Here is a 23,949-nt window from a genome sequence, read left to right as displayed (position 1 = left end):
TAATAAACATGCATACATCTCCAAGATGTCTGTTTAAGAGCAAATCATCTGGAAAGCATCACTTAATTATCAGGCACGGTCTTTTGATAAATCTTTTTTAAAGAGGAATTCAACATATACTCATAATGCCACAACATCCACCTGGAAGCATTTGGGAGATGTACTGCGGATTAATAAACTCTTTACAAATGACATTTCCAGATGAAAATCACAAATTAGCTGTCTAGGCTAGAGTTTCTCAACTGGTTTTGCTTCAGGACCCAGATTTTACACTGGATCAAGTAGTGATGAAAGACACAATAATAATAATAATAATGTGTTCAAATATAAAACACAGTTCATTGTTTACGTTTAGGATTGTTTTTCCATATTACTCAAGACCTGTGACTCATTTTGGCTTGTGACCCACCAGTTGAGAATCACTAGCCTAAGCAACATATAGTATGTGTTCTATGAGGGAATCCTTATTGTTCATATTTCTATCCATCTACAGTATTCATAAATACAGTAGATATGCTTGTAGAACCATCTGTAGTGGTTTAATTTTATCACTCTAACCTTTTTATCTGTACATGAATGCATGAATTAAGAACTATCTCCTTAAGCTAACCTATTTTCCCACTTTCTTCTTCTTTTCATGCTGCTCTCACTAAAAACAGAAATAAAGATTTCAGGCATAGGTAAGAGTCATTCGATTTATCATGATGAATGAACGTCAGCTAAATACTCTTTAACAGTCTTTTGATGTACAGTTGCTTTTGTGGCCGCCTATGGAACACGCCAAATGTGTTTTTCGTGACGGACCAAGGAATGCATTAAAACACATCCTCTCCAGATAGCAGTAAAATGGGCAGTGCTATGACTGAGCTTTGAAATAGTCCTGTATATCAATGGAGACCAGTTTGATGCATGGGTAAACTCTCAAAGTGGGTTGCCGCAACAGAAAATAAAATTGCTTAAATAATTGTGTACGGTAAGGAAACCAGAGTCAGGGCACATCATTTGAAATGTCAGACAGGAAGATGGAAAAGCGGATACCACCTTAGCATAAGCCCGGTATCAGCATTTTAAATATTTTTCACCCTCAGGGGACTCTTTAAAGAATATAGTTACCCACCCCTCCCTATTAGAAAAACCCATGCTGCATTACCCACAATACAGCGTGATATTTCACCCGATGACAAATTACACATTCGGATCTGAATACACAGTTTGTCAACATGTTTGATTTGACAAATGGCAGCGCGGTATTGCGAAAAAAAAAAAAAAAAGCATCAGTCATAAAACTTTGATCGAAGCTTTCAGATATAACGCACATCCTCCCTGTGGTGCTATGAACCCATAATATGAGATGCGTGGCAAAACCAGCTGTGGGTTTTGACAGGCAGCATCGTGACAGCTAACAGTATGATGCTCAGGTATGACTGACAGGATATGAGTGGGTTCTTGGCGAGAGGTTGGGCAAATTCAGAACACCTGCAAGCTTCAAAAATGCCCTATCCTTCATGATGAAGTCTCCGTTTAACCCTGCATCCTCGAGTCGTGACTTTCATGTGGACGATTCCATCAAGACAAGGGGTGGCATCACAGTGTGGACATACAGTAGAAACACACGACTTGGAACAACTTCTAGTAGAACATCACATGGAATTATAGTAATTATGACATGACGTGAACGCAACTTAAACTCTGCAGAATCTCCAATATGAGGACTGAATGCCCCTGCTTCGCCCTCAAAAAGAATCTTAAACATCTCTATCCATCAAACAGTCTGACAAGTAACCAAGCATCTGTTTCTGTCCTAAGGGCCATTAAATGCTTTGTAGCATTTTCTAGGTGCTGCTTTGTATTATCGCCCTTGAACCACGTTTGTGTTGTTCTTTTGATTGTAAAAGTTTGGCTTTGGGGTATATAAGCTAAATCACTTACCTGAACATGTTCCAATAATTCATTTTAGAAATATACCTTTGTAAAAATGACTGCCTGAAAGGCCAAAATCATATTTGCAACCAGAAAAGAACAGTCATTACTGTTGAGTGAAAACGAATAAAGGCATCTCAGTGTTTCTTTATGTGCACGCAGATGAGAGAATAAGGCTAGACCATGAGATCTCTGACATATCCACTGACCCCCTTTCCACAAGAGTCACTCACCTCCATCGTCACAGCAACTTGCTGAAAAATCCAATTATGCTCTCCAGACTGACTTTAGCTGTTGAATATAGATGGAGCCTATGAAGGTCGGTGTGTACTCCTCATCACATAAAACACAATGCTGTGCGCCTCCAATAACACAATGTACAACACCAAGACTGCTGGAACTGAAAAGCATCTAGCCTTCCAAAATGGGATTGAGATTTTTCTTGACAAACCTGTTTTACCTTCCTTCCAAATCGAGGACATCATTCAACATGGTCAGCAACCACATAGTGACATGCAAAGCCCCAGGTCAACCGAAGCAGCCTTTTTCCAGCGATCTTCTAGAAGGTCAGTTGTCAGGCTGAATAATAGATCACAGCTGACAATGCTGCAGACCTGCCACTATTCCTTTCTACTCTCTCGCATTGGGCCACTGGGATTTGGTACTAACAGATGCGCCGTTTGAGGGGAACATGCCTGGGATATGTTTAATCTGTTTTGAATGCTGATCTGAAGACAAGTTAGGTGTTGAATATGATGGTGTTTGGCAGATATGTGTAATAGCATTTGCTATAGCTAGTCATCTCTAACCTAGCCCTACCAGCCGAGAGTGTTTTTAACTTCATAGTTTTTGCTCTACTGTGGCAACCTTTCTTACCTTGTAAGCATTTGAATGTAGATCCTGAGACAGGCTTGTTTTTAGTACTGATGGCAGATGTCATTTAATGAAGAATACTGAATGTTTTGTTCTTTTGCAGTGACCCTTAACTCTTCAGTTTTGAATGCTGATCCTTAAAAAATGTAGTGTTAGCAAATGGAATTTGGCAGATGTTTGTTGTAACATTCAGTGCAGCTAGTCATATCTAGAGTGCTACCACATAGACAGGTGATGAGGATCTTTTTAAAGCAAATATTTGCACTTAATCTATTAATTCTCTTGGTGTCCACTATTTCATCTTGGTATTTTATTTTATTTTTTTATAAGAATTTAAGACAAGTTTGTTTTTAGCAATGGTGGTATTTAGCAGAAGTGTCAGGCTTTTCATCTTATGAAGAATGCTTGTCCCTGAACATTTTTGTTCTGTTGCAGTGACCTTTCTCACTTTGTTCGGTTTTGAATGCTAATCTTTAGAGAAACTGGATGTTAGCAGGGAGGGTATTAAGCAGATAAGTGTCGTAGCATTTGCTGTGGCTAGTTATCTTGACAGTACTAGTCCTATAGTGCCAGCAGTTCCACTTTTACAAAGAATATTTTTCACTTAACATTTTCACTCAATTGCTGTGACATTTCTCACTTTAAATTTTGAATACTTGTCCTTTGACAGGTTGGTTGTTTGCAATGATGGTCTGTAGCAGGCATGTGTCATAGCATAAGCATGTCATCTTAACCCTCTGCAGTCGATTAACGCGGATACGCGTTTTGAGTCATTTTCTCCTGATAACCTCGAAAAGAACTTAAATTACACTTTCAGTTCCACGAACAATGCTTTTCACATAACATGTTGTCCTTTCTAACTTTGTTGGGTTTGAATCTGGACAAGTTGGTTGTGCCACCTAGCATTTTCTGCGGCTAGTTATCACTAGCATACTCAGATAGCACACGTATGTCTGCAAGATTTCTGTTAAAGATCACTTTGTCTGGAAAGCATCTGCTGTGTACATACATCTGCTATATGTCATTAAGATATTAGTTTTACATATATTCTAAATCATGAACATCTTAAAGACATTTTCAAAACATCTATTTGACATCTGATAGGAAGTCCTAACACCCTAAAAAAATAAGTTTTGCAGATGTAAATGTAGACATCAAATAGACATGTGCAGATGTACGTGTGCTATCAGGGTACTAACACAACCTTGTCAGCAGAGCGGCACTTTGTACAATGTATTGTTCAATTAATGTTTTTGCTGTGTTGAATGTCCTTTCCCATTTACATTTTACATAAACTGAATTTGGCTGTCAGCTGTGATAGTTTTAGGCAGATGTGTGTCTTAGATGCTAGTCATCTTTTGAAGAATGCTTTTCACTTAACATTTTTGTTCTCATGCTGTGACCTTTCTCGCTTTGTTCAAAAACAGTTAACCCCTCCAGGAAGACACTATTCCAGAAAGGCGAGAACAATTCACCCTTTTTTCTTCTGTCATGAACAACTGTTATAAATTCACACATTTTTAAAAAGGCTAACGTTTATCATGAGTAGAGCATTCTGATTTCTACCCTTTCTGCAACACATATTAAATCATCCAATTCAGCAATTCTTTGTTTTTCCACTATACTCCAGTTGACAGAAATTGCACGGGCCTGGAGTAACATTTTTAGGAGAAAAAAAACTTTATGATCTAGCACTAACTTGTGCGAGTCATCCACATTTCACAGCAAGCGGTCTTTGACCACAGGTGTAGCCATCAGCAGAGCTACGTATAATTAAAGCATTTCACAACTTGAAAGCTGTAAAAACTGCAGTCCATGTGCCTAGACTTTCTATCGTGTTCTCAGAATGTGATTAGTATACTATAGAGAGGAAACACAGTATGTTGCCTCCAGATTGGAGTTTCTTTCCAAAAATTAAGACACTCTCATGGCTGATTGGAGCCATTTTGTTTGGCTTTTATGTTGTGTGTTTGTGAGGGATGACTTTGACTGTCCAGCTTTACCATGTAATGGACTGTTTTTTTGGCCTGTGGGCCATTTTTTTGCTCCAGGAATACATAATGTGTTTAGATAACGGCTGTAGACCACATGCATCTCCAGAAGAAAGTTTCCCTGTAGGGGGGTTGGTGGCATACCTATTTGAATGCGCACTGGCAGCACATTAGATGCTGGGCCGACTGCATTAACCACAGCCTTTACACACACTACATGCGTTTCCATATTTGGAATAAGAGTAGATGCATACAGTAAAAGCTAGATGCGGGGAGGACATGGCAGAAACATCTCAAGCTATGGCAGTGGGATCTGTCAACTCTTGATTCTTATTTGCGACATACACAAATCATCACTACAAATTCCTTCCTCTGAAGCTATCTGTAAAGCTTGGGTTTAAATGTGACACATGATTCACAAGCCTGCTGTTGTTTTTAGTTTATTTATAAAGCGTATAATTTAGCTGTGCATAATGGCCAACATGTCACTTTAACCATTACAGTGTAGAATGGCTTCAGGGCTTAAATTACATTTTAATAATTAAATAAATGCATTTAATACATTTTAAATCTGAAATTGAAAGCATATTTTACAGAGTACTTTACACAAAACTTTACATCAAAGCTTAATGTTTTTCCTTGTTTGTTTGATTTTCTTTCTTTTTTTAGCAATAGTCCTGCGCACAAATATTACCTGGCTACTAGTCCCGTTTCGGGGGCGCTGTACCTTTCGGACACCAGCAGCAGGAAGGTGTTTAAAGTGAAATTTCTGAACACAGTGAAGGATGTAGCAAAGAATCTAGAGCTGGTGGCCGGCACAGGTGATCAGTGTCTTCCCTACGATGAGACGCGCTGTGGGGATGGAGGCAAGGCCCTGGAGGCCACACTTACCAACCCTAGAGGTAAGCCTATACATATCTGGATAACAGTGTCAACATATTTGAGACAGACAGTGATTTTGGCATTACTGGTTCAATTTTCCTATCATTCCCATTAGGCTATGAGCAAAATCTAAATTAAAGATGCTGTAAGCAATTTCAGCTATTTGGCTTCAGTCGCAAAAAGAGTTTACTCTATATATTTGTACCGATACAAGCCCTAAGCAACTAAATTCAGAGCAAACCCCGAAACCACAGCATGAAATTGATAGCAGAACCTGCGGTTTGATTACACTTGTCAGTTTACCAGTATATGTTATACCCGTTCTCCTAGTGTAGCATATGCAGTGCTTTGAGGGGAATCAATTAAAGTTTCCTTCCATTTTCACCGACACAAAGGAATAATATAATGCCATTTCCATTTCCTAGTCTGTTAGGTTTTCCCTTCATTTGAAAGTAAAGGAACATTTGTGACTGAAGCCATGATTATCGATTATAAATGAAAGATGACGTACCTAAAGTCACGTTTCTCTTTGTCATCAGCAGTGACGTTGAAATGAATCACATGCTCTAAAATCACTTAAACAGCACCAGATGTATCTTTCTTCCCCAGGATGCTCAATGCCTAGTTGTTGTTCCTCAGTCATAAATAATGAATTTAGCACATGGATTTTTTATTAGACTTCTGGCTTCCTATTCGTATGCTGAGAGAGATGCATTTCGTTCTGTCCTGACAATTATCACCATGTCATTCATACTTTATTTATGGAATGAATATGTGCTTAGCATATATGCAGCTTCCTGTTGTTCACGTTTTGTTTTGTATTTTATTCTTTTTTTTTGTGTAAATCTGAAATCAAAATCTAAAGGAAAAAAATAGAACTATTGCAATTTTATTATTTTATTTTTGTCAATGATGATTTTCATTAAATTTTCATTATTGCAATGTAGTAATTTTTAAATGACTACATATTTTTGAAAAATTTGACATTTACATTTTTTTCCACAATTATGCATATTTTCTTCCTTTCATTCATTTATGTTAAAGGTGGTTCTCGTTAAATTAAAATTTTTATAAAGCATTTCTATTTACACTGGCATCCATCGAAGGCTGTACAACAATTACTATCACTTACCACTTTCAATTATTATCATTATTATTTTTTAATTATGGTATTGAGAATTGTGTTGGAAATATAACAATGAAAAAAATGTTATGTTACAAAAATAGGTTTCATTTTCTGAAGGTAACGGTTTCTTAAATTGTATTATTTTTTGTGAAATATGAATCTTCTTGACAGCTATGTAATTTACCTACAGTAATTGTTGATCATGTAAGATTATTTTCTAGAGTCAGTCAGTCCTCCTAGCAGAGATCCATTCCCTTTCTCTGTCTCTTGTCTCTAGGCATTACTGTGGATAAGTATGGCGTGATCTTCTTTGTAGACGGCACCATGATCCGCCGCATTGATCAGAACGGTATCATATCCACCCTGCTGGGCTTCAATGACTTGACCTCTGCACGACCCCTGAGCTGCGACTCAGTGATGGACATCTCGCAGGTGGGCAGCCTTCTTGAGTTCCCTCTGTGGCTTTCTCATCTATCACACCTCTTGTTAAAGCCAGTTTATGGCAGGATTTGTGAAAGGGCCAGCACAAGTATAATGTTCTTCTGCCATGTTCGGCGTAGTTGTCATATCAGCCTTAGGGAGGGTGAAGGGCTGCAGCTGACAACTCTTCAGGGCAGGTCAGGGGTATTTGTGTTGACTAAGGTCCCAGTAAACTAGATGCTGCCTACAGCTGCAGGTCTGTGAAATCCAGTGAAATAAATATTGATATATTTATATATTTTAAAATGTAATTTACTCCTGTAATTGCAAAGCCATATTTCCATGATCCATCAGAAATCATTCTAGAATGCTGATTTGCTGCTCAAGACAGTGTGCTGCTTAATATTTTTTTATATTACACACACACAAACACACACACTTGCTCAATAATGCTTCTGTGGGCTGACTGAGAGGCTTTATTTTGCTGAGAGGAAGTGGAGCACTGGGGGAGACGACCCCCAGCTGCAACACAGAGAAAACATCTCTACCTTGAAACACACACAAACACACACAGATAGACCACTGCAGTCCCAGCCTCAATGATGACAAATCACACCAGCTTCTACCTAAGACACTCAGACAGTAAAAAGCATCCATTAAAAATGAATGTGCAGCACACATTAACTGCATCAAACATGCCGCCGCATTATTTAAGCCTGCTGCTGCCACACTTTTGTGTGCTCATCTGAAGCCTGATTCCTTTCTCTCACACATCGCCTGCCAATTTTCACCTAGATTTTCTATATATATATATATATGTATATATAAAGAATTTGGTGCTGGGTGCTGAGTTCATTAACGTTGAGCTCTTTAGGTCCTGATATCTCAGCTTCCTATAAGCCCCTTTGGTAGGTTCAGTTCTGTGATGGCTTCATTCCTTTCCACTTACTATTCAGATCTTGTATTCAGAGCACACCCCGCATTATATTCCAAATTTGTTTGCCTTTCAGGCAGCGCAGGCACCCTGCAGGAGTGCTATGAATTTGTGTGTTGGCAGGAATATTCTCAACTCTTACATCGATTTCGGGAATAAATATTCTCCTTATCCCCTGGTGAACATAGAAATATGGTGATAAATGCAGATTCATAAATGGGAATATTAAAATGTATTTTACCTCAGTGATGTCTCTTTCTTTTTTTGTTTTTTTGTACACAATTGAGGGTTTTTCCACTGGGGTTCATCAAAATTCAGAATTAAACACATGCACACACGATGATTTTCATACTCATTATTTTTGTCTTGTTTCTACTGCGAATAATAAACTTTCCTAATTCAGGATATTACTCTAGGAGCAAAATTACTGGGATTTGATTGTATACTCTCTGTAAAATGTTTAGTATGTTCCAATTGTGTATAATTCCAATTCCAATTCCAATAATTGTGAATGCAAAAATTATTATGAGCAACGGTTGCCATCCACCATTCCCTTCTATTTTTGGTCTTATTTAGTGTACAGTAAGTGTAAGACTATAGAATAGGACTAAGACTATAAACTATTACACTATAAGACTATAGTGTAAGACTATAGACTATCATTGTGTTTGGGTTGGTTTCAACATAATTTTATAGAATATTATCCCAAATAAGTCTTATAACAGTGACACAATGAAGCTAGAGAGAATACAAGTTTGGGCAAGAATTTATTTATTTATTATTTTGTTGTATGTTTTTAAAATAAGTCTCTTATATTTACATTTATTCAATACAAAAAATACAGTAAGGCAGTAAGATACTATTATTACAGTTTAAAAGGACTGTTTTATATTTTAATATATTTTAAAAAGTAATTTATTTCTGTGATGGCAAAGTAGAGTTTTCATTCTTTTTCAGTGTCACATGATCCTTTTCGAAATCATTCTAATATGCTGATTTGCTTTGGAAACCGTTACATGTTTTCAACATTCTTTTAAGGATGATTTGCTGAAAAGAAAGTTCAAAAGAACAATTATTTGAAATAGATTTTTTTTCCCCTATCATTATAAAAGGCTGCACAGTCACTTTTTAATAAAGTATGTGTTTGTTTTTTTTAGCTTGAGAATGTTCTCCATTTGCATATCGGTTCAGGTCATTGTAGTGGCGATAGAAACGAAAGAGTTCAAGGTGGGCGGAGCTTAGCGAAAGGTCAATTCTGTATCTTGTTTGATACCTCAGGAATTTGATTGGAATTTAAATGGTGAGCGACCCTGATATCTACAGCAACGGCTGCTCCAAAACAGCATGTCTTCAAACTAAGTGAGCGATTCTTTTCCTTTTTATGACATGTATCAAAATTGATGATAAACATCAGAGTATGGAACTGTATTGTGACAAGGCTGTTTAAGATGCGAGCGTGCTTAAATGCGTTCGGACAAGATCAAGTCTGCGTGTTCTCATTACGCGTGTGTGAGCGTATGTTGAAGGATTTAACAGCAGCTGTTCTAGTGTTGGATTTACAAGGGTGTGAGCCATTTATTCTCTCTTTCTCACTCTGTTAGTGTGAAAGTGTGAGTAGACCGAGAAATAGAGATGCTACATCCTGCCTATCAGTCACTGAGGTATCAAATCCCACCTAAACACACACACACACATTTACAGGCATTGAATATTTAATCACCACTGTTCAGAAGAGAATGGATTTGATAAAAAAGGAATTATCCTGGTAGCACAAAAACATCTGTCCGTCGAGTGCCTTTTCATCTGGAAAATGTATTATTATTTATTTATTTTTTTCATGCAATATGTTGCAAAAAGCCAAAGATTCTAGAATCGACATCCTTTCTAGTCCTGGAATAAACTTTCTAGCAATGAGTCATCTTCGAATCATATCCTTAATGCTAAACCTACCCTAAAAATTGATTGGTAGGTTATAATGGTTGAATCCCTAACCCTGGACTTAACCCTAACTCTGAAATCTGATTGGTTAGACTCCTAAATCTGATTGGTTATCGGCAGAGTTGTTCCAAGACCAAAAAAAAAAAAAACCTCCTACTTCAAAAAGTCTTAATAATAATAAAACATTTGCCAGAGGTGTTTTCAACAATATTCAGATGTTTAGAGCGCTTATTGTTTAGACCAGGGTTTTCAAAGCTTTTCTCAAAGTGGTACAAGGAAAATTCTGAGAAAAAAATATATATTCAATTGATTTATAGTGAAAAATATTTATTGTGGAAAAATTGCTATTTAAATAAAAATGTTACATTAATAATTGTAAAACATTTATTTATTTTGGGAAGGGCGTCCTTCCTAAATGATATTTGCTGTTGCTTGACATTAAAAACTTTGAAAAGCCTTGGTTTAGACTCGGAGTTGCCCTTTTTTTTAAGGTTTTTATTAGATTTGTACAAACATATTGCATTTGAAATCAAAAGCAGTGCTTTCCAGACAATGCTCTTTCACTGACGTCTCGGGTATCTTTTCTCGTTTCTTCAGTGATTGTTTTAAATTGGCATTGGTTTTGGTTAAAGCTCAACCCTCACCACCTCCACTTCTGCACTGCTCGCTCCGTGATGTGTCTTATTATATTAATCCCTCTGCCGTGATAAGAGATCTCGATATCATGTCATGTGTGTTAGTGTGTGTGTGTATCAGCTCGGGGAAGATATCACTGACTGATATCGAGCTGAACATGGTGACTCAGTTAGGCAGGGAGAGTCTTCTTTCTTCAGGTCTTACTGTGACTTAATCGTATCTTAAAATCAATGTGTGGTGCTACTTAAGCCATGGCAGTGGCTGTGGCCAATAGATTACTGCAAACCAGCGTCCAGGAGGCAGTTTGATATAGATCAGCTTAAGGTGCGGGCATCATTTCCAGGAATGAAGGCAGAATGCTGCATTGAGTGCTATGTTTTATGTTGTTGAGGACTTATCAGACAGCCCAGGGTCTTCGGTATACTGAGATCAACTGTTATCTGGCTTACCACTGCTTTTTTAACGGTTTCTAGTTTTTTTATTTTATTTTATTTTATTTATTTTTTTCTGTGTTCTGATTTGTTTTGTTATCTGATGCATTCTGATGCATTTATGTTTATCTCTATTTTTGTGTGTATTAAACACCAAAATGTATGATAGTGCCTCTACTTTGGACAATTTTATTTTATTATATTTTGATTACATTTTTGATATAATCTCAGTTTTTGTTGTTGTTTTTCGATATTGTATTGTACCACCAACAGTCAAGACATCTATACAGGCCTGGATAAAAAAATAAATAATAATAATAATAATAATAATAATAAATAATAAATAATAATAATAACAGTATGCATAGTGTTCATAGTCCGATGTATGAAAAAAACCCTGAAATTATTATTATGGAGTAATTACATATTTGATCATACCACCAAAAGTTGAGATATTTACACAGACTTGTTGTAAAAATGCAAAAAAAAACTTACAAAATTGAACATGCAGCATTATGATATCATATTCCATTATTATAGCATAATTCTGTTCTGAATTCTGAAATGTAAAATACTTTACTTACTGTTGCATTATGCATATTCATATGCAGCTTCATGTTTCACAAATGCAGCTTTTAAGAAAGTACGGTATAGTAAGTAAGAAAGTAACGGTATAGTAAATAAGTACAGTAGGCACTATACTGTGTATTCTGTAGCCATCCACTTCATTTTTGGATAAAATGAAGGTGTTGGAATTATTATTTTTTATTTATTTATTTTGTTCACTTAAATGCCACGTCTGTTTGCTAGACTCTCTGATGGAAATGTCAGCATAATGTTCTTTTGTCTCTTCAGTTTTAAACAGTGACGTTTAGGAACATATTATGAGAAAGTCAGAAAACTTTGAAGGCAGATTTTAGTGTACTACATTAGTCCTGCTATTTACATAGTTTTTCTCACTTCTCCGTTAAAACCAACATGTCCCAGTCGACTGCTCCAGATTAGTTTGCGACTTGTATAATATTTTTAATATTAAGCTCAGCTTGATAGCTTTTTGTCTATTCTCAGAGTGCATTAAAAGCATTTTTTAATCAGCCAGCCTTTTTAGCATGCCAAGAACACTATTGAAATAAGACACTTCATATCCGGTCCCTAAGAGAGCGATTACAGTCCCCAGTGAAGAGAGGGTCTATGCAAATTCACCAGATTCAATCATTTCTATGTTAAAAGCCTGCTGCATTATTTTCAGAACAATAAGTCATATTTTAGGCGGCCAAGCAGGAGGCAGTGGGTCTTTTTTTTTTTTTTCAAAGGACCTGTTCCCCTGCTGCAGTAGCTTTCCATTATGAAATTAATAAGGCAAAGCTAGAAAAAGCAATCCATGTGGAGGGGTGACAGATACGGTGCAAGGATTTTGTTTTGGGAGTCATTCTCACCGCTATGCTTTAATCTGATCATTTGACTTGCATTTTCTTTCCCTCTTCTCTTTCTTATCACCATTTCAGCTTCCTCTTTTAACTTTCATGTTTATCAGACAAATCAGCCCCAATTCAAGAACTATTCGTCTTCAGCAGCAACTGTGACCTATTTGAACCAAATGTGCTATTATACACAGACTAATGATGATGATAATAATAATAAAAACTCTCATCATCAAAACATGCCATCAAGGAGGACTTATGATTAAATGTATATGATTAAAAATAACAATAATAATAAAAATATTTTTTTTCACAATCATTTGTGTAAGCCAAGCACATATTGAGTTTTTAATTCAATATTGTTGCAGTTAAAATTGTTTTACCTTGATTTATGTGATTTAAGTGTGATTTATTTTTATTTGTTGTACTTTTTTTTTTTTAGCTACTCTCTGCTTATTGTAAAGGTTCTTTTAAATATTCTTTTTACCTTTGAAAATCTTGACTGATGTCTGACTAAGACCTTGAAGTTGGCAGAAACAACATTGTTTAAAAAGAAATTGTTAAATCGTCCCCTTGGAATTCTAAGATTCTATCTCACATTTTTGTCAAAATTTAGTTATTCCCATATTGTTTTTCTGTGACAACTTATTTACATTATGTGATACATTATTTTTTTTTGTTTTTATGTTTTATACATTATGGGATTTTTATTTAAAAAACAATAAGGTTCTATCTACACAGTCGAATGGAATGCAAAAACTTTGAAGCTCAATATCTCAAAACTACTCGGAATGCAGATAGAACCTCATAATTCCAAGGGGACGAAATGTATGTTTATGTTTGAACATTTTTCTAGAGATGGGATTTTACATATTTATTTATTTATTTAGTTGAGGTGAACCTTCTCTAATATTAGTTGAGCACCTGCTTTTCACTTTTGGTTTTCCCTTTTTTCCTGTAACAAATTTATTTTCAAACCTAACAAATAAAATATATTCTTAATGTTGCTTTATAACAGTGTATTTTCCCCTGTCTCCTGTAGGTGCGTCTAGAGTGGCCCACTGATCTGGCCGTGAGCCCGATGGACAATTCGCTTTATGTTCTGGACAACAACGTAGTCATGCAGATCTCGGAGAACCATCAAGTGAGGATTGTAGCGGGAAGGCCAATGCACTGCCAGGTGCCCGGCCTGGATCACTTCCTCGTCAGCAAAATCGCCATCCACGCCACCTTGGAATCTGCCAACGCTCTCGCCGTCTCCCACAATGGTTTGCTTTACATCTCTGAGTCAGATGAGAAGAAGATCAACCGTGTCCGACAGGTCTCAACCAATGGAGAGATCTCTCTGGTCGCTGGCGCCCCCAGTGGCTGCGACTGTAAGAACGACGCTAACTGCGACTGCTTCTCGGGCGACGACGGCTATGCCAAAGATGCCAAGCTAAACGCGCCCTCCTCATTGGCAGTTTCGCCCGATGGAGAACTCTTCATCGCGGACCTGGGAAACATACGCATTCGATATGTCTGGAGGAACAAAGCGTTCCTCAACCCTCTCAACATGTATGAGGTTTCCTCGCCAATTGACGATGAGCTCTACCTGTTTGACATGAACGGGAGTCACATCTACACTCAGAGTCTGACCACTGGAGACCACCTGTACAACTTGACCTACTCAGGTGAAGGTGACCTGAGCAGCATCACGAATAAGAATAAGAACAAAGTGACCATTCGTAGAGACACGACGGGATTGCCGCTCTGGCTGATGGGTCATGATGGCCAGACGTTCTGGTTCACCATTGGATCTAATAATGCGCTGAAGAGTGTTGCTGCCCAGGGTCAAGAGATTGCCATGATGACTTACCATGGAAGCTCAGGTCTGCTGGCCACAAAAAGCAATGAAGACGGATGGACTACCTTCTATGAGTGAGTATGCTTTCTACTTTGTTTACCATTTTCTATACTAAAGGCTAAAAACTTTTCCATGGCGAATTGAGTGTAGAATGCATTATGCTGCAAAGAATCAGTTTTTTTTTTTTCAGATTTGACTCATGCAAGATGTTACATTTGTGTGAAGAATTTATAATGTTCATATTTAATATAAATAATAAGGCTTGTATATACACAAATAAAATGTATATATTTACAGTATATATTTGTATATGATGTTCTTACATAATCCTAAAGATGATTTATTTACATTGTTTATATTATTTAAATTTTAAACTTGTAATAGAAGTACAATGCATTACAGTACATAATGCACAAATAAAATGTATACATTACAATACATTTAAAATCAAACATTTGTATGATATATAATATATAATCTTAAAATTTATTTGTTATATTATCAAAATGATATATCAATAATTATTTTTATTATAGATTTGACTTAAAATTGTAATATTAGAGAACACATTATATTATATTATCATTTACAGTCATTTAGATTTTGTTTTACTTTATACACACGTGTGTGTGTGTGTGTGTGTGTGTGTGTGTGTGTGTGTGTGTGTGTGTGTGTGTGTGTGTGTGTGTGTGTGTGTGTGTGTGTGTGAATGTTGATATTACATAATCTTAAATAATAATGTTGCTGTTGTTATAATTGTTTTATTTTACTTGAGTTGAACTATTCAAGCTATATCTGCAAAAAGACAAATCAGTTTTTGGCTTCATATAGAGTTTCTCATTCATCACGATGTACTTTACAGCGCTGCTTCACTCAACTATTGGAAGCTACTGTAAGTTTACTCTTGCTCAGCGTACATTGCAAAGGTCTTGGTTGGCTGTGGGTCCTGTTACTGTAGATACAATCAAGAGTTCATGAGGTCTCTGTGGTTTATCGGACTTCAGTCATCTGCTGTAAGGTAACTGGTTTCAAGAGTATCTCAGGCAGTGTTGTTTTTAGAGTTCCTGCTTCCGTAGTTCAGGCACTCATTTTCTTTTCTAACCTTTAATATTTATTTTGATTAAATGAATAAAAAGATTTAAAAAAATATGTCGGCCATTGTTTAGTTCCATTTGTGTTTTTACCCATGGTGTATATAAGGCTGAATTCTGCTTTTCAATCAGTTATGATTGGTTTTGATTAACCATCCACGTAACTCTAGGAACTCAGTGGTGGCGCAGGCCTGCCAACTAATTCCCACTAGCTTATGTAAGACAACATCTCCAGTATTTGTGTACTTTTTCTATGTTATTCCAATTACAAATTAAAATGTAATTTTTGCCTGTAGGCCCACTGAGTCCCACCCAAACAGTAAATCCATCCTACACCCCGTAACTGATTCCAGATTAACTAAAATGTAAACCTTTTTCTAGAGAAAATTATTTTGACTCTGTATTTGACTCTATATTTGTCTGTATAACAAAATGTGTTTGTACTAAAGGGTTAGTTCATCCAGAAATGAAACTTAAGTCATAAATTACTCACCCTGAAGTCATCCTAGGTGTATATTCTTTCAGACTAATTAAGTTGTAGTTATTTAAAAAATGTCTTTGATCTTTCAAGCTGTTTGATGCCACTCAGCGGGTGTTTGGCACTGTATCAGTCCAAGAGAAGTTTAATAAAAAGCTCATCCATTTAAAAAATAAAATAAAATGTCTCACATGGCTTTGGGGGGTTAACAAAGGCCTCCTGTGTTGAATCGATGCGTTTTTGTAAGAAGAATATCCATATTCAAAACGTAATAATCACTTGAATCTAACTTACGCTCACAGTTGTAAATTAAGCAGTTCAGGGGGAATGACATATGAGGTAAGTGCTTCGCTTACCGTACGCTTTCAGAACATATGCATTTTTCAACTCAGTTAAACAGCATTTGCAGTTATACATGTCAGAGCTACCTTAAAGGATTTGTAAATAAAAAAACTGAAAAAAAAAAAAAAACAAATATATATATATATATATATATATATATATATATATATATATATATATATATATATATATATTATTATTATTATTATTATTTTTTTTTTTTTTTTATTTTTTTTTTTTTTTAATTACCCTCAAAAACCTGCATGATTGTCCTATATAGAACACAAAATGAGAAATACTGAAAAATGCACTGGTTGCTCTTTTCCATAAATTTCAATGAATAGACAATAAAACCTTCAGGAATATTTTTACATAGCTTTATTATAATCACTGAAGTTTCACCAAAAATGCAATTTGTTTAATAATCTTATGTATAATTTGAATCAAATTGATTGTAAAGTGTCTCTGAGCTTTGGAGCAGTGCTAAATCAATTTTAAATTATTATTATTAAATATTATTACATATAAAATGTATCTATATGTACAGTAATTCCATATTGCTCCATGTCAAAAGTGACAGTAATGACGTTGTATGTATAATGTTACAAAGTATATTTCTATTTCAAATTTTGCTATTTTTGAACTTTCTACTCATTAAGGGGGAAAAAATGTATCATTGGTTTCCACAAAGATTTAAAACAGCACAACTGTTTTCAACATTGATAATAATAAGAAATGATTTTGATTACCAAATCAGCATATTAGAATTAATTCTGAAGGATCATGTGACAATGAAGACTGGAGTAATGATGCTGAAAATTCAGCTATGATCACAGAAATAACTTACATTTTAAAATCAAAAACATTCAAATCAATATTTCAACAATATTACTATACAATTTATCAAATTCATGCAACATACTTTTAGAAACATAACATCTTATCAATTGCAAACTTTTGAACATTAGTCCATGCTTTTTTTTAAAGGGTTTGAAAAGAAATCCTCATGTTTTCATGTTATTCATGTTACTAAAAAGGATTTCGGAAAGATATAAACATTCACGCCGTTGTTTACGAGTGTTTTCTTCCCCCCGCTGTATTTGTGCCCTGTGATGTGAACAGCGGCAGTGATTCAGTGGTACATCTTGACCAATACTCCAATCCCAGGGTGCTTTGAGACGGTCAGTTTGCAATGACTACAATAGACTGCTGCTCTGAATGGAGATGTTTGGTCACCAAGATGAATCAGTTTGCATTTACTCCACACTCAGCCTGCTGAGAGAGTGCTCACGTGGAGGCTGGCAAATAAAAAAATATAGAGAGGAAAGGAACAAAGTAGAAGAAGAAAACAGGATAATTTGCCAAAGAACAGAACAAAACTGTTGTGGGTCGACTGCTGTCATTCACTCCTCTATTTAGTTGCCAGCCTCCAACCTCCAACCTCCTTTCTTTGTCTCTTGAGAAAAAGGAAAAGCATTAATGATATGATAAGAAGAGTCTTGGATGGGGAATAAAGAGGCTGTTAAGAAACATACTGTATCACCAAGCTTTTGGCTTTCACCTCTTTATTACTTCTATAAATGAAATGGAGGAGACACAATTTGTTCTTTATATACAGTGATTTTTATTTTAGCATGTAGAGCCTGTGAAGTTGGGACTGTGGTTTAAATGGTCCGAGGACCTTTATGATAAAAAGGAAATCTTAGATTCAAATCCCAATGATATCGGATAAAAGTTATAGAAAATAAAATGTATAATATAAAATATATCTAGCAAATCAAATGTGTTTGTACAATATTGTACAAGCTGCATTGAAGCTCAAACTAGCCATGTTCTTTAAGGGATAGTTCATGCAAAGCAAAAAAAATAAAATAAAAAAATACATTTTCTCACCCTCATGTCTTTCCAAACTTTGGCTTTCTTTCTTCTCTGGAACACAAAAGAAGACTCATGTAGGACAAATTGGGAGCCAAACAGTTATTTCTCAAAATATCATCTTTTGTTTTTCACAGATGAAAGAAAGTCATGAAGGTTTGGAGCGACAGAAGGGCTAGAAAATAATGAGTTTCATTTAAGTCTAAGCACTCATCTCCACAAGCCACAAGGGCGACATTCAAATACAACAAGCCTGTTGTGAACATTGAGCGTGTAGAAGTTGTTCTTCACTGTATTGCTTAACAAATAAGGTCAGTTTTGTTTCAAAGATTGGAGTTGAAGTGTTATTTTTGAGCTTCTTGTGGAAGCACACTGAAGTTGAAAAATAATGATGTCTGCCACAGTGGTAAACAATTCCAAATATAATTAGAATTTCTCCATTATGGTCCAAAATATTTCGTTTTGGATAGTTACGTTTTTTCATTAGCCGTTCTCTTGGTTGTACAACTCACTTTGGCTATGCAGACCTACATTTGATTGAAATCCACAGTTGGTCTCATTAAAGACGTGTCTAGCCATCCTTTTTCACACTCTGTTCTCTCCATCTCCACAGGTATGACAACTATGGGCGGCTGACAAATGTGACCCACCCCACAGGCAGGGTGAGCAGTTACCGCACTGACTCTGACAGTACGGTGCGGGTGCAAACCGAGGGCTCCAACAAAGAGGACATCACTGTCACCACCAACCTCTCAGCCTCAGGAACCTTCTACACACTCATGCAAGGCAAGAATATCTGCAAAGTCCTTATTGAACATATCCTATGGGACAACACTTAGCCTAGGAATTATAAATGCAGTACATTTAAAGGGAAATATTGCCATCATTTATGTCATTCCAAACCTGTATGATGTGACCATCCTTGGTAAGCTCCAAAAATGAGAAAAATTATTATGAGAGTAGTTTATATGTCAAGGCAACTGAAGCCATTCAGTGACTGCTAACTGAAGAACTGCTGTGAATGAATCAAGTAACTGAATTGAACTAAAGAACTGGATAAAAGTATGAACTGTAGTTTTAAGCTTGTTCTTTTTAATTAATCATTTGTTCGTGTTCACAAATCAGACTGTAATCAGACTTTAATAATGTTAGTAAAAAGTAATGTGTGTAAGTCTGCAAATAGAGATCCAGACTCAGATGTTACAGTAGCAGGTAGGAGATTATTTGTAATCCACGATTGTAAATATTTAGGTATAATACTTGATTCACCACTCACATTCAAAAAACAAGTTAAAAAAGATGGTAATAGAATTTAATTATATCTGGCAAATTTCAGAAATAATTAGGAATAATTTAACCACTGAGGCTTCAAAGTTATATGTTAATGCTATGATTTTTTTCACATGTGAACTACTGCCTCACCAGTTGGACACAGACAGGTGTGACTACTTTACAACCAATAGAAAGACTCTTAAAGCAGGCTTATACACTACAAACTTAGTAGCTGTAAATAAAGTAAAATAACTATGAGGCAAAATTGATGTGTTTGTGAGAAGCAAACAAGCCTCTTCTTCGTGAAATCAATAAAGGCATGAGTGTTTGTATTTTCTCTAAAATCGCAGACCGCCCACTCATGAAGTCCTGATTGATTTCCTGTCCACTACTTCTGTTTGTTCCAGCCTCCCTTTTTCACCAAGCTCCTGCTTTTCCTGTCTGTCTTAGAAAACCAAATCTTAATCATTTTGGCCCTTGAGACAGAGAGGTGTGGTTGAGGTCAGGGGCCACCATCCTAGCTTGTGATTTTCCTTGCATATTTTGGCATTTCGATATCCTGTTTTTCACCTAACCAAGCACTCCATCGATTCCCAATAAATAACTTTGAACTCTCCATGCCCCGCTCTATTTCCTCAGAAACTGTAAAGATTTTTCTGCGCTACTGTGAGCGTTTGATTTGAAGGGCTGTCCTCCTCCCCTGGGCTTCAATTGGTTTACTGAAGACTGCGTCTGAGAGAAGAGGTAGAGGATGTAAAGTTCTGCTAGCGCTCTTATCCTAGACTTAACTAATAGTCACCTATGCATGGTGACCTTGTCCTGGACATCTGCTGGTGAGAGAGAAAGAGGGCGCCCTGCCAAACGCTTTGCTGCTAATTAATTCACTATTGTCTGCTTTGTAAATGGAAACCAGTTTGGCTCTAGCTCCACCACAGAGTTTCACGCACACAATCTGGATATACATTTCTCGAAGGTGGTGACCTTGTGCTGTTTATTGACTTTTCAAGGTTGTGTGAGTGTGTTTCGATTTCCAGGTCATTCAGTCTGAGGTTTTTTAAAGAGCACCAATATTATTTACCCGAATAATGTATCAAACGACCTACACCGCAAGCTGTTTATGAATTTGACATTGATATGATTCAGTTCATGCTAAACTCAACTCACTCATCTACAAAAACAATATTAAGAGGACAACATGGACAACTCATGGAAAAATACGGCTTTAAGAATGGAAGTCCCACCTTTCAATTAAAAAACAGCCAATGAGCCAAAGAGATGTCAAACACTCAAAAAAAAAAAAAAAAAGAAATTCTTGTAGATATAAAAGCAGACGTCAGAGGTTGCTATCAGGGTTGCAATTACGAGTTATAAAATCATATTGTGACAAAATTGTGTTTACGAGAAGTATCACAATTATCGCAATTAATTTTGTGTATTTTTATACTAACATATACACAGACTTGACAGATTTGACAAATAAGCTTAACAAACACTTGATATTTTGTGTCATTCTTAATAAAGTGGATGTAGGTGCAGGTAGAAATTAGCTGCCCAAGGGCAATAGCAAGATGGCTGCTGAGTGAACTGTTTAGCTGTAAAATGACTTTTGAAGATAATTATTTCAAAATGTTATTCAATTCTTTTTTTTATCAAGGAATGAGTGTCTCCTCTACCACCCAAGGCTATATGTTAGCTTCACATGCTAGCTTGTTTATATGACTGCTGTCTGCACTGCGTTTGCGGAGTAATTAATTCCTTTTGACTGGTAATGAGTGTCATCAAAGCATTCACTGACATTTTCTCATTGGGTACGTCGTTCTCGTTAACAGTCTCTCTTGTTCCCTCCCATTCGTTGTCTTCAGTCTTTATTTCTGTCAGGTTCACCCCCCTTTTTCTCTTTCACTGTCTTCCATCTTCCTTGTCCCTTTAAAGTGCTTAGCGAGACCACCTGGGGACAGAGACAGACAGTTTCAGATTTAGTTGCATCTCAGTTGCCACTGGCAGACGCCTTCAGCTATGATAGCTTTCTGCCTTTCTTTCACTCTCTCTCTTTCGGTCTTCTGAGGGCAACTCAACGACTAACTAGGCTTTGAATCATCCCTTTGTTTCACTCTTTTTCTGGTCTTGTTCAACAAATAAGAGTGATTTTCAGTAATTTGGCTGCAATTTTGAGAGAAATACAGCAATGTAACCAATAGTGGATAGTAATCGTAGTCGAAATGTATGTCCACATTTACTTATATTTCCATTGAATGAGTAAGTAAATAACAAACATTTATAAGTTAACTATTTTTTAACATGGAATGTTGGACTATCATTGCACAGGTTTTTTTTTTTTTTTTGCAATATATATGAGACTAGTTTTTTGTCTTCAAATTGTAGATCAAGTCAAAAACAGTTACTACATTGGTTTGGATGGCTCCTTGCGTCTGGTATTGGCCAATGGCATGGAAGTGTCTCTTCACACGGAGCCTCATCTGCTGTCAGGAACTGTCAACCCAACCATAAGCAAGAGAAATGTCACTCTGCCCATCGACAATGGACTCAACCTGGTGGAATGGAGACAACGGAAAGAACAGGCACGAGGACAGGTCACAGTGTATGGACGCAGACTCAGGGTAAAAACATCAGTTTTCTTTTTTTTTATTTAATACTACTACATTTGAGTTTTTATCTCTTGCATGAATTTCAGAGTCTAATTATTTCTAAAAAGCTGGCAGTTCTGTGCTGTTTTGGAAAAGGTGGTAAAAGCAAAGATTTTTTTTTTTTATCAAGACCTCATAGCCATTTTAGCTAAAATTTTTACTAAAGAAAGCATGTGGAAGTATTTTAGACACATTAGAGGAATAATTATGAGAGCTATGAAGCCCACTGGCAGCACATCCAAGGCCAAATTGTTAGAAATGAATTCAAAAGCTACTATTTATACTGTTGATAAGCTGTTCATTCTTTTGGAAAATGCTTTTATCCCAAGTAACTTACAGAAAAAATAATAATTAATTATATGTAGTCTTGTAAGTTGTGTTTCTGATTAGGATATAATGTCACAAAATTCAGAAAGAATTCTATAGAAAAAAAATAAAAAAAAATAAAAATAAACATACCTTGAAAGTACTGTGAAGTTTGATTGACTTTAAGTGGTTCATATTTTATATTGTTCTGTATTATTTATTTATGATTTTTTTTTTAATTAAATAATATCAGTAATAATAATTTACATCAACTTTTTTAAAGTACTTTCAAAACTAAGATGAATTATTCATTATTCATATTACCTAATCTTTGCATTTGTATTTAATTTTTATTCATCAAATAAAAATTATTATTGTGTTTTGTGACACCTCCTGTACAACCTACCTGTCATCAGAACCTCACATAGTCAGGTAATTGTGCACAGACCCAAGCATTTCCTCAACTTTGTCATGTGCTCATCCTGAGTTAATTTTACACAGGCACAGTTCCATACCTTGCCGTCACACCTCTACATGGCAGCTCACCTGAGCATCTAGGCATCATGATTATAATCGCTATTGCTTCTTCTCATCAGTCTCATAGGCACACACTGTTCCTGTCCTTTAGACTGATCACTCTTATTATGGCTGCCCCATAAAGTCTGGCCAGGCCATATTGGTCAAGTAGCTGCCTCCCAAAGTCAGCGCGTGTGTGTGTGTGTGTGTGTGTCTCAGTGGTCTATCCATCATTCAGCAGCTCTCTGACCCTGAGGGCTGAGGTCAGGATTGACTCTCTTGTGATCAAAACCCTGAGGGTTTCCTCAGACAGCACCTAATATCTTCATAATTCTTGTGCTTCCAGTAATGGGACCACCTCACAGCTTTTGCAAGATGATATATGTGCATTTATACACACTCAATTTAAACTTTTGAGGTCAGTAATTAATATTATTATTATTTAATTTTTTTTCCTTATTTCAGCAAGGATGAATTAATTTGATCAAAAGTGATAATAAAGACATTCTATTTCAAATTGCAGTTCTTTTGAAATTTCTATTCATCAAAGTATCCTAAAAAAAATGTATCATGGTTTTAAAAAAGCAGACTGTGGAAAGGCTTGGCTTATTCAAATTCTCATTGTCTCCTTAGCAACCACGTCTCCAGACAACAACAGAGCTCTGGAAATGTAGTAGTGTAAGTTGTCCTCTCAGAGTGAGCTCAAATCCCAAAAACCACTGAAAGCTTAATCACAAGCCCTCGACTGACAGTTCTCTAAATATTTGCTTTACATTATTAGAACATGTCCTATACTGCCTCCAAACAAACCCAGCCAATACATGGGCAAGTGTGTTTGCTGAAGAACAAATCGCATGGAGCAAACAAGATTACAGAATTTACCACAGCAGTGGATGGGGAAAAATTATAAATGAATGGCAAAGCGACAAGCTAATATTGGATTTGAAGAACAAAAACATTTTTTATGACAGTTGAGAAGAAAATCAAATGCTGTTAGACAGATTTG

At 36.1% G+C, this 23,949-nt stretch overlaps 1 protein-coding gene across 7 annotated transcripts in view; it reads left to right on the top strand.

Moving 5' to 3' along the window:
* LOC132122944 (teneurin-4-like) overlaps nt 1-23,949 on the top strand; it is a 243,029-nt gene that overhangs the window by 203,613 nt on the left and 15,467 nt on the right. For 5 of the 7 annotated variants that reach the window (XM_059533466.1, XM_059533463.1, XM_059533465.1 and 2 more), the window contains 6 exons: nt 660-680; nt 5,454-5,686; nt 7,070-7,224; nt 13,615-14,492; nt 18,818-18,990; nt 21,859-22,094. In XM_059533466.1, the coding sequence (XP_059389449.1) occupies nt 660-680; nt 5,454-5,686; nt 7,070-7,224; nt 13,615-14,492; nt 18,818-18,990; nt 21,859-22,094 (1,696 nt within the window). The remainder of the gene's footprint in view (nt 1-659; nt 681-5,453; nt 5,687-7,069; nt 7,225-13,614; nt 14,493-18,817; nt 18,991-21,858; nt 22,095-23,949) is intronic. The other 2 variants (XM_059533467.1, XM_059533462.1) reach the window with 1 other exon arrangement.

The sequence above is a fragment of the Carassius carassius genome, chromosome 41 (assembly GCF_963082965.1).
Source record: "Carassius carassius chromosome 41, fCarCar2.1, whole genome shotgun sequence".
Lineage (NCBI taxonomy): Eukaryota > Metazoa > Chordata > Actinopteri > Cypriniformes > Cyprinidae > Carassius > Carassius carassius.
Note: the sequence above shows the minus strand (reverse complement) of the source record. Positions and strands in the feature narration are given on the sequence as shown.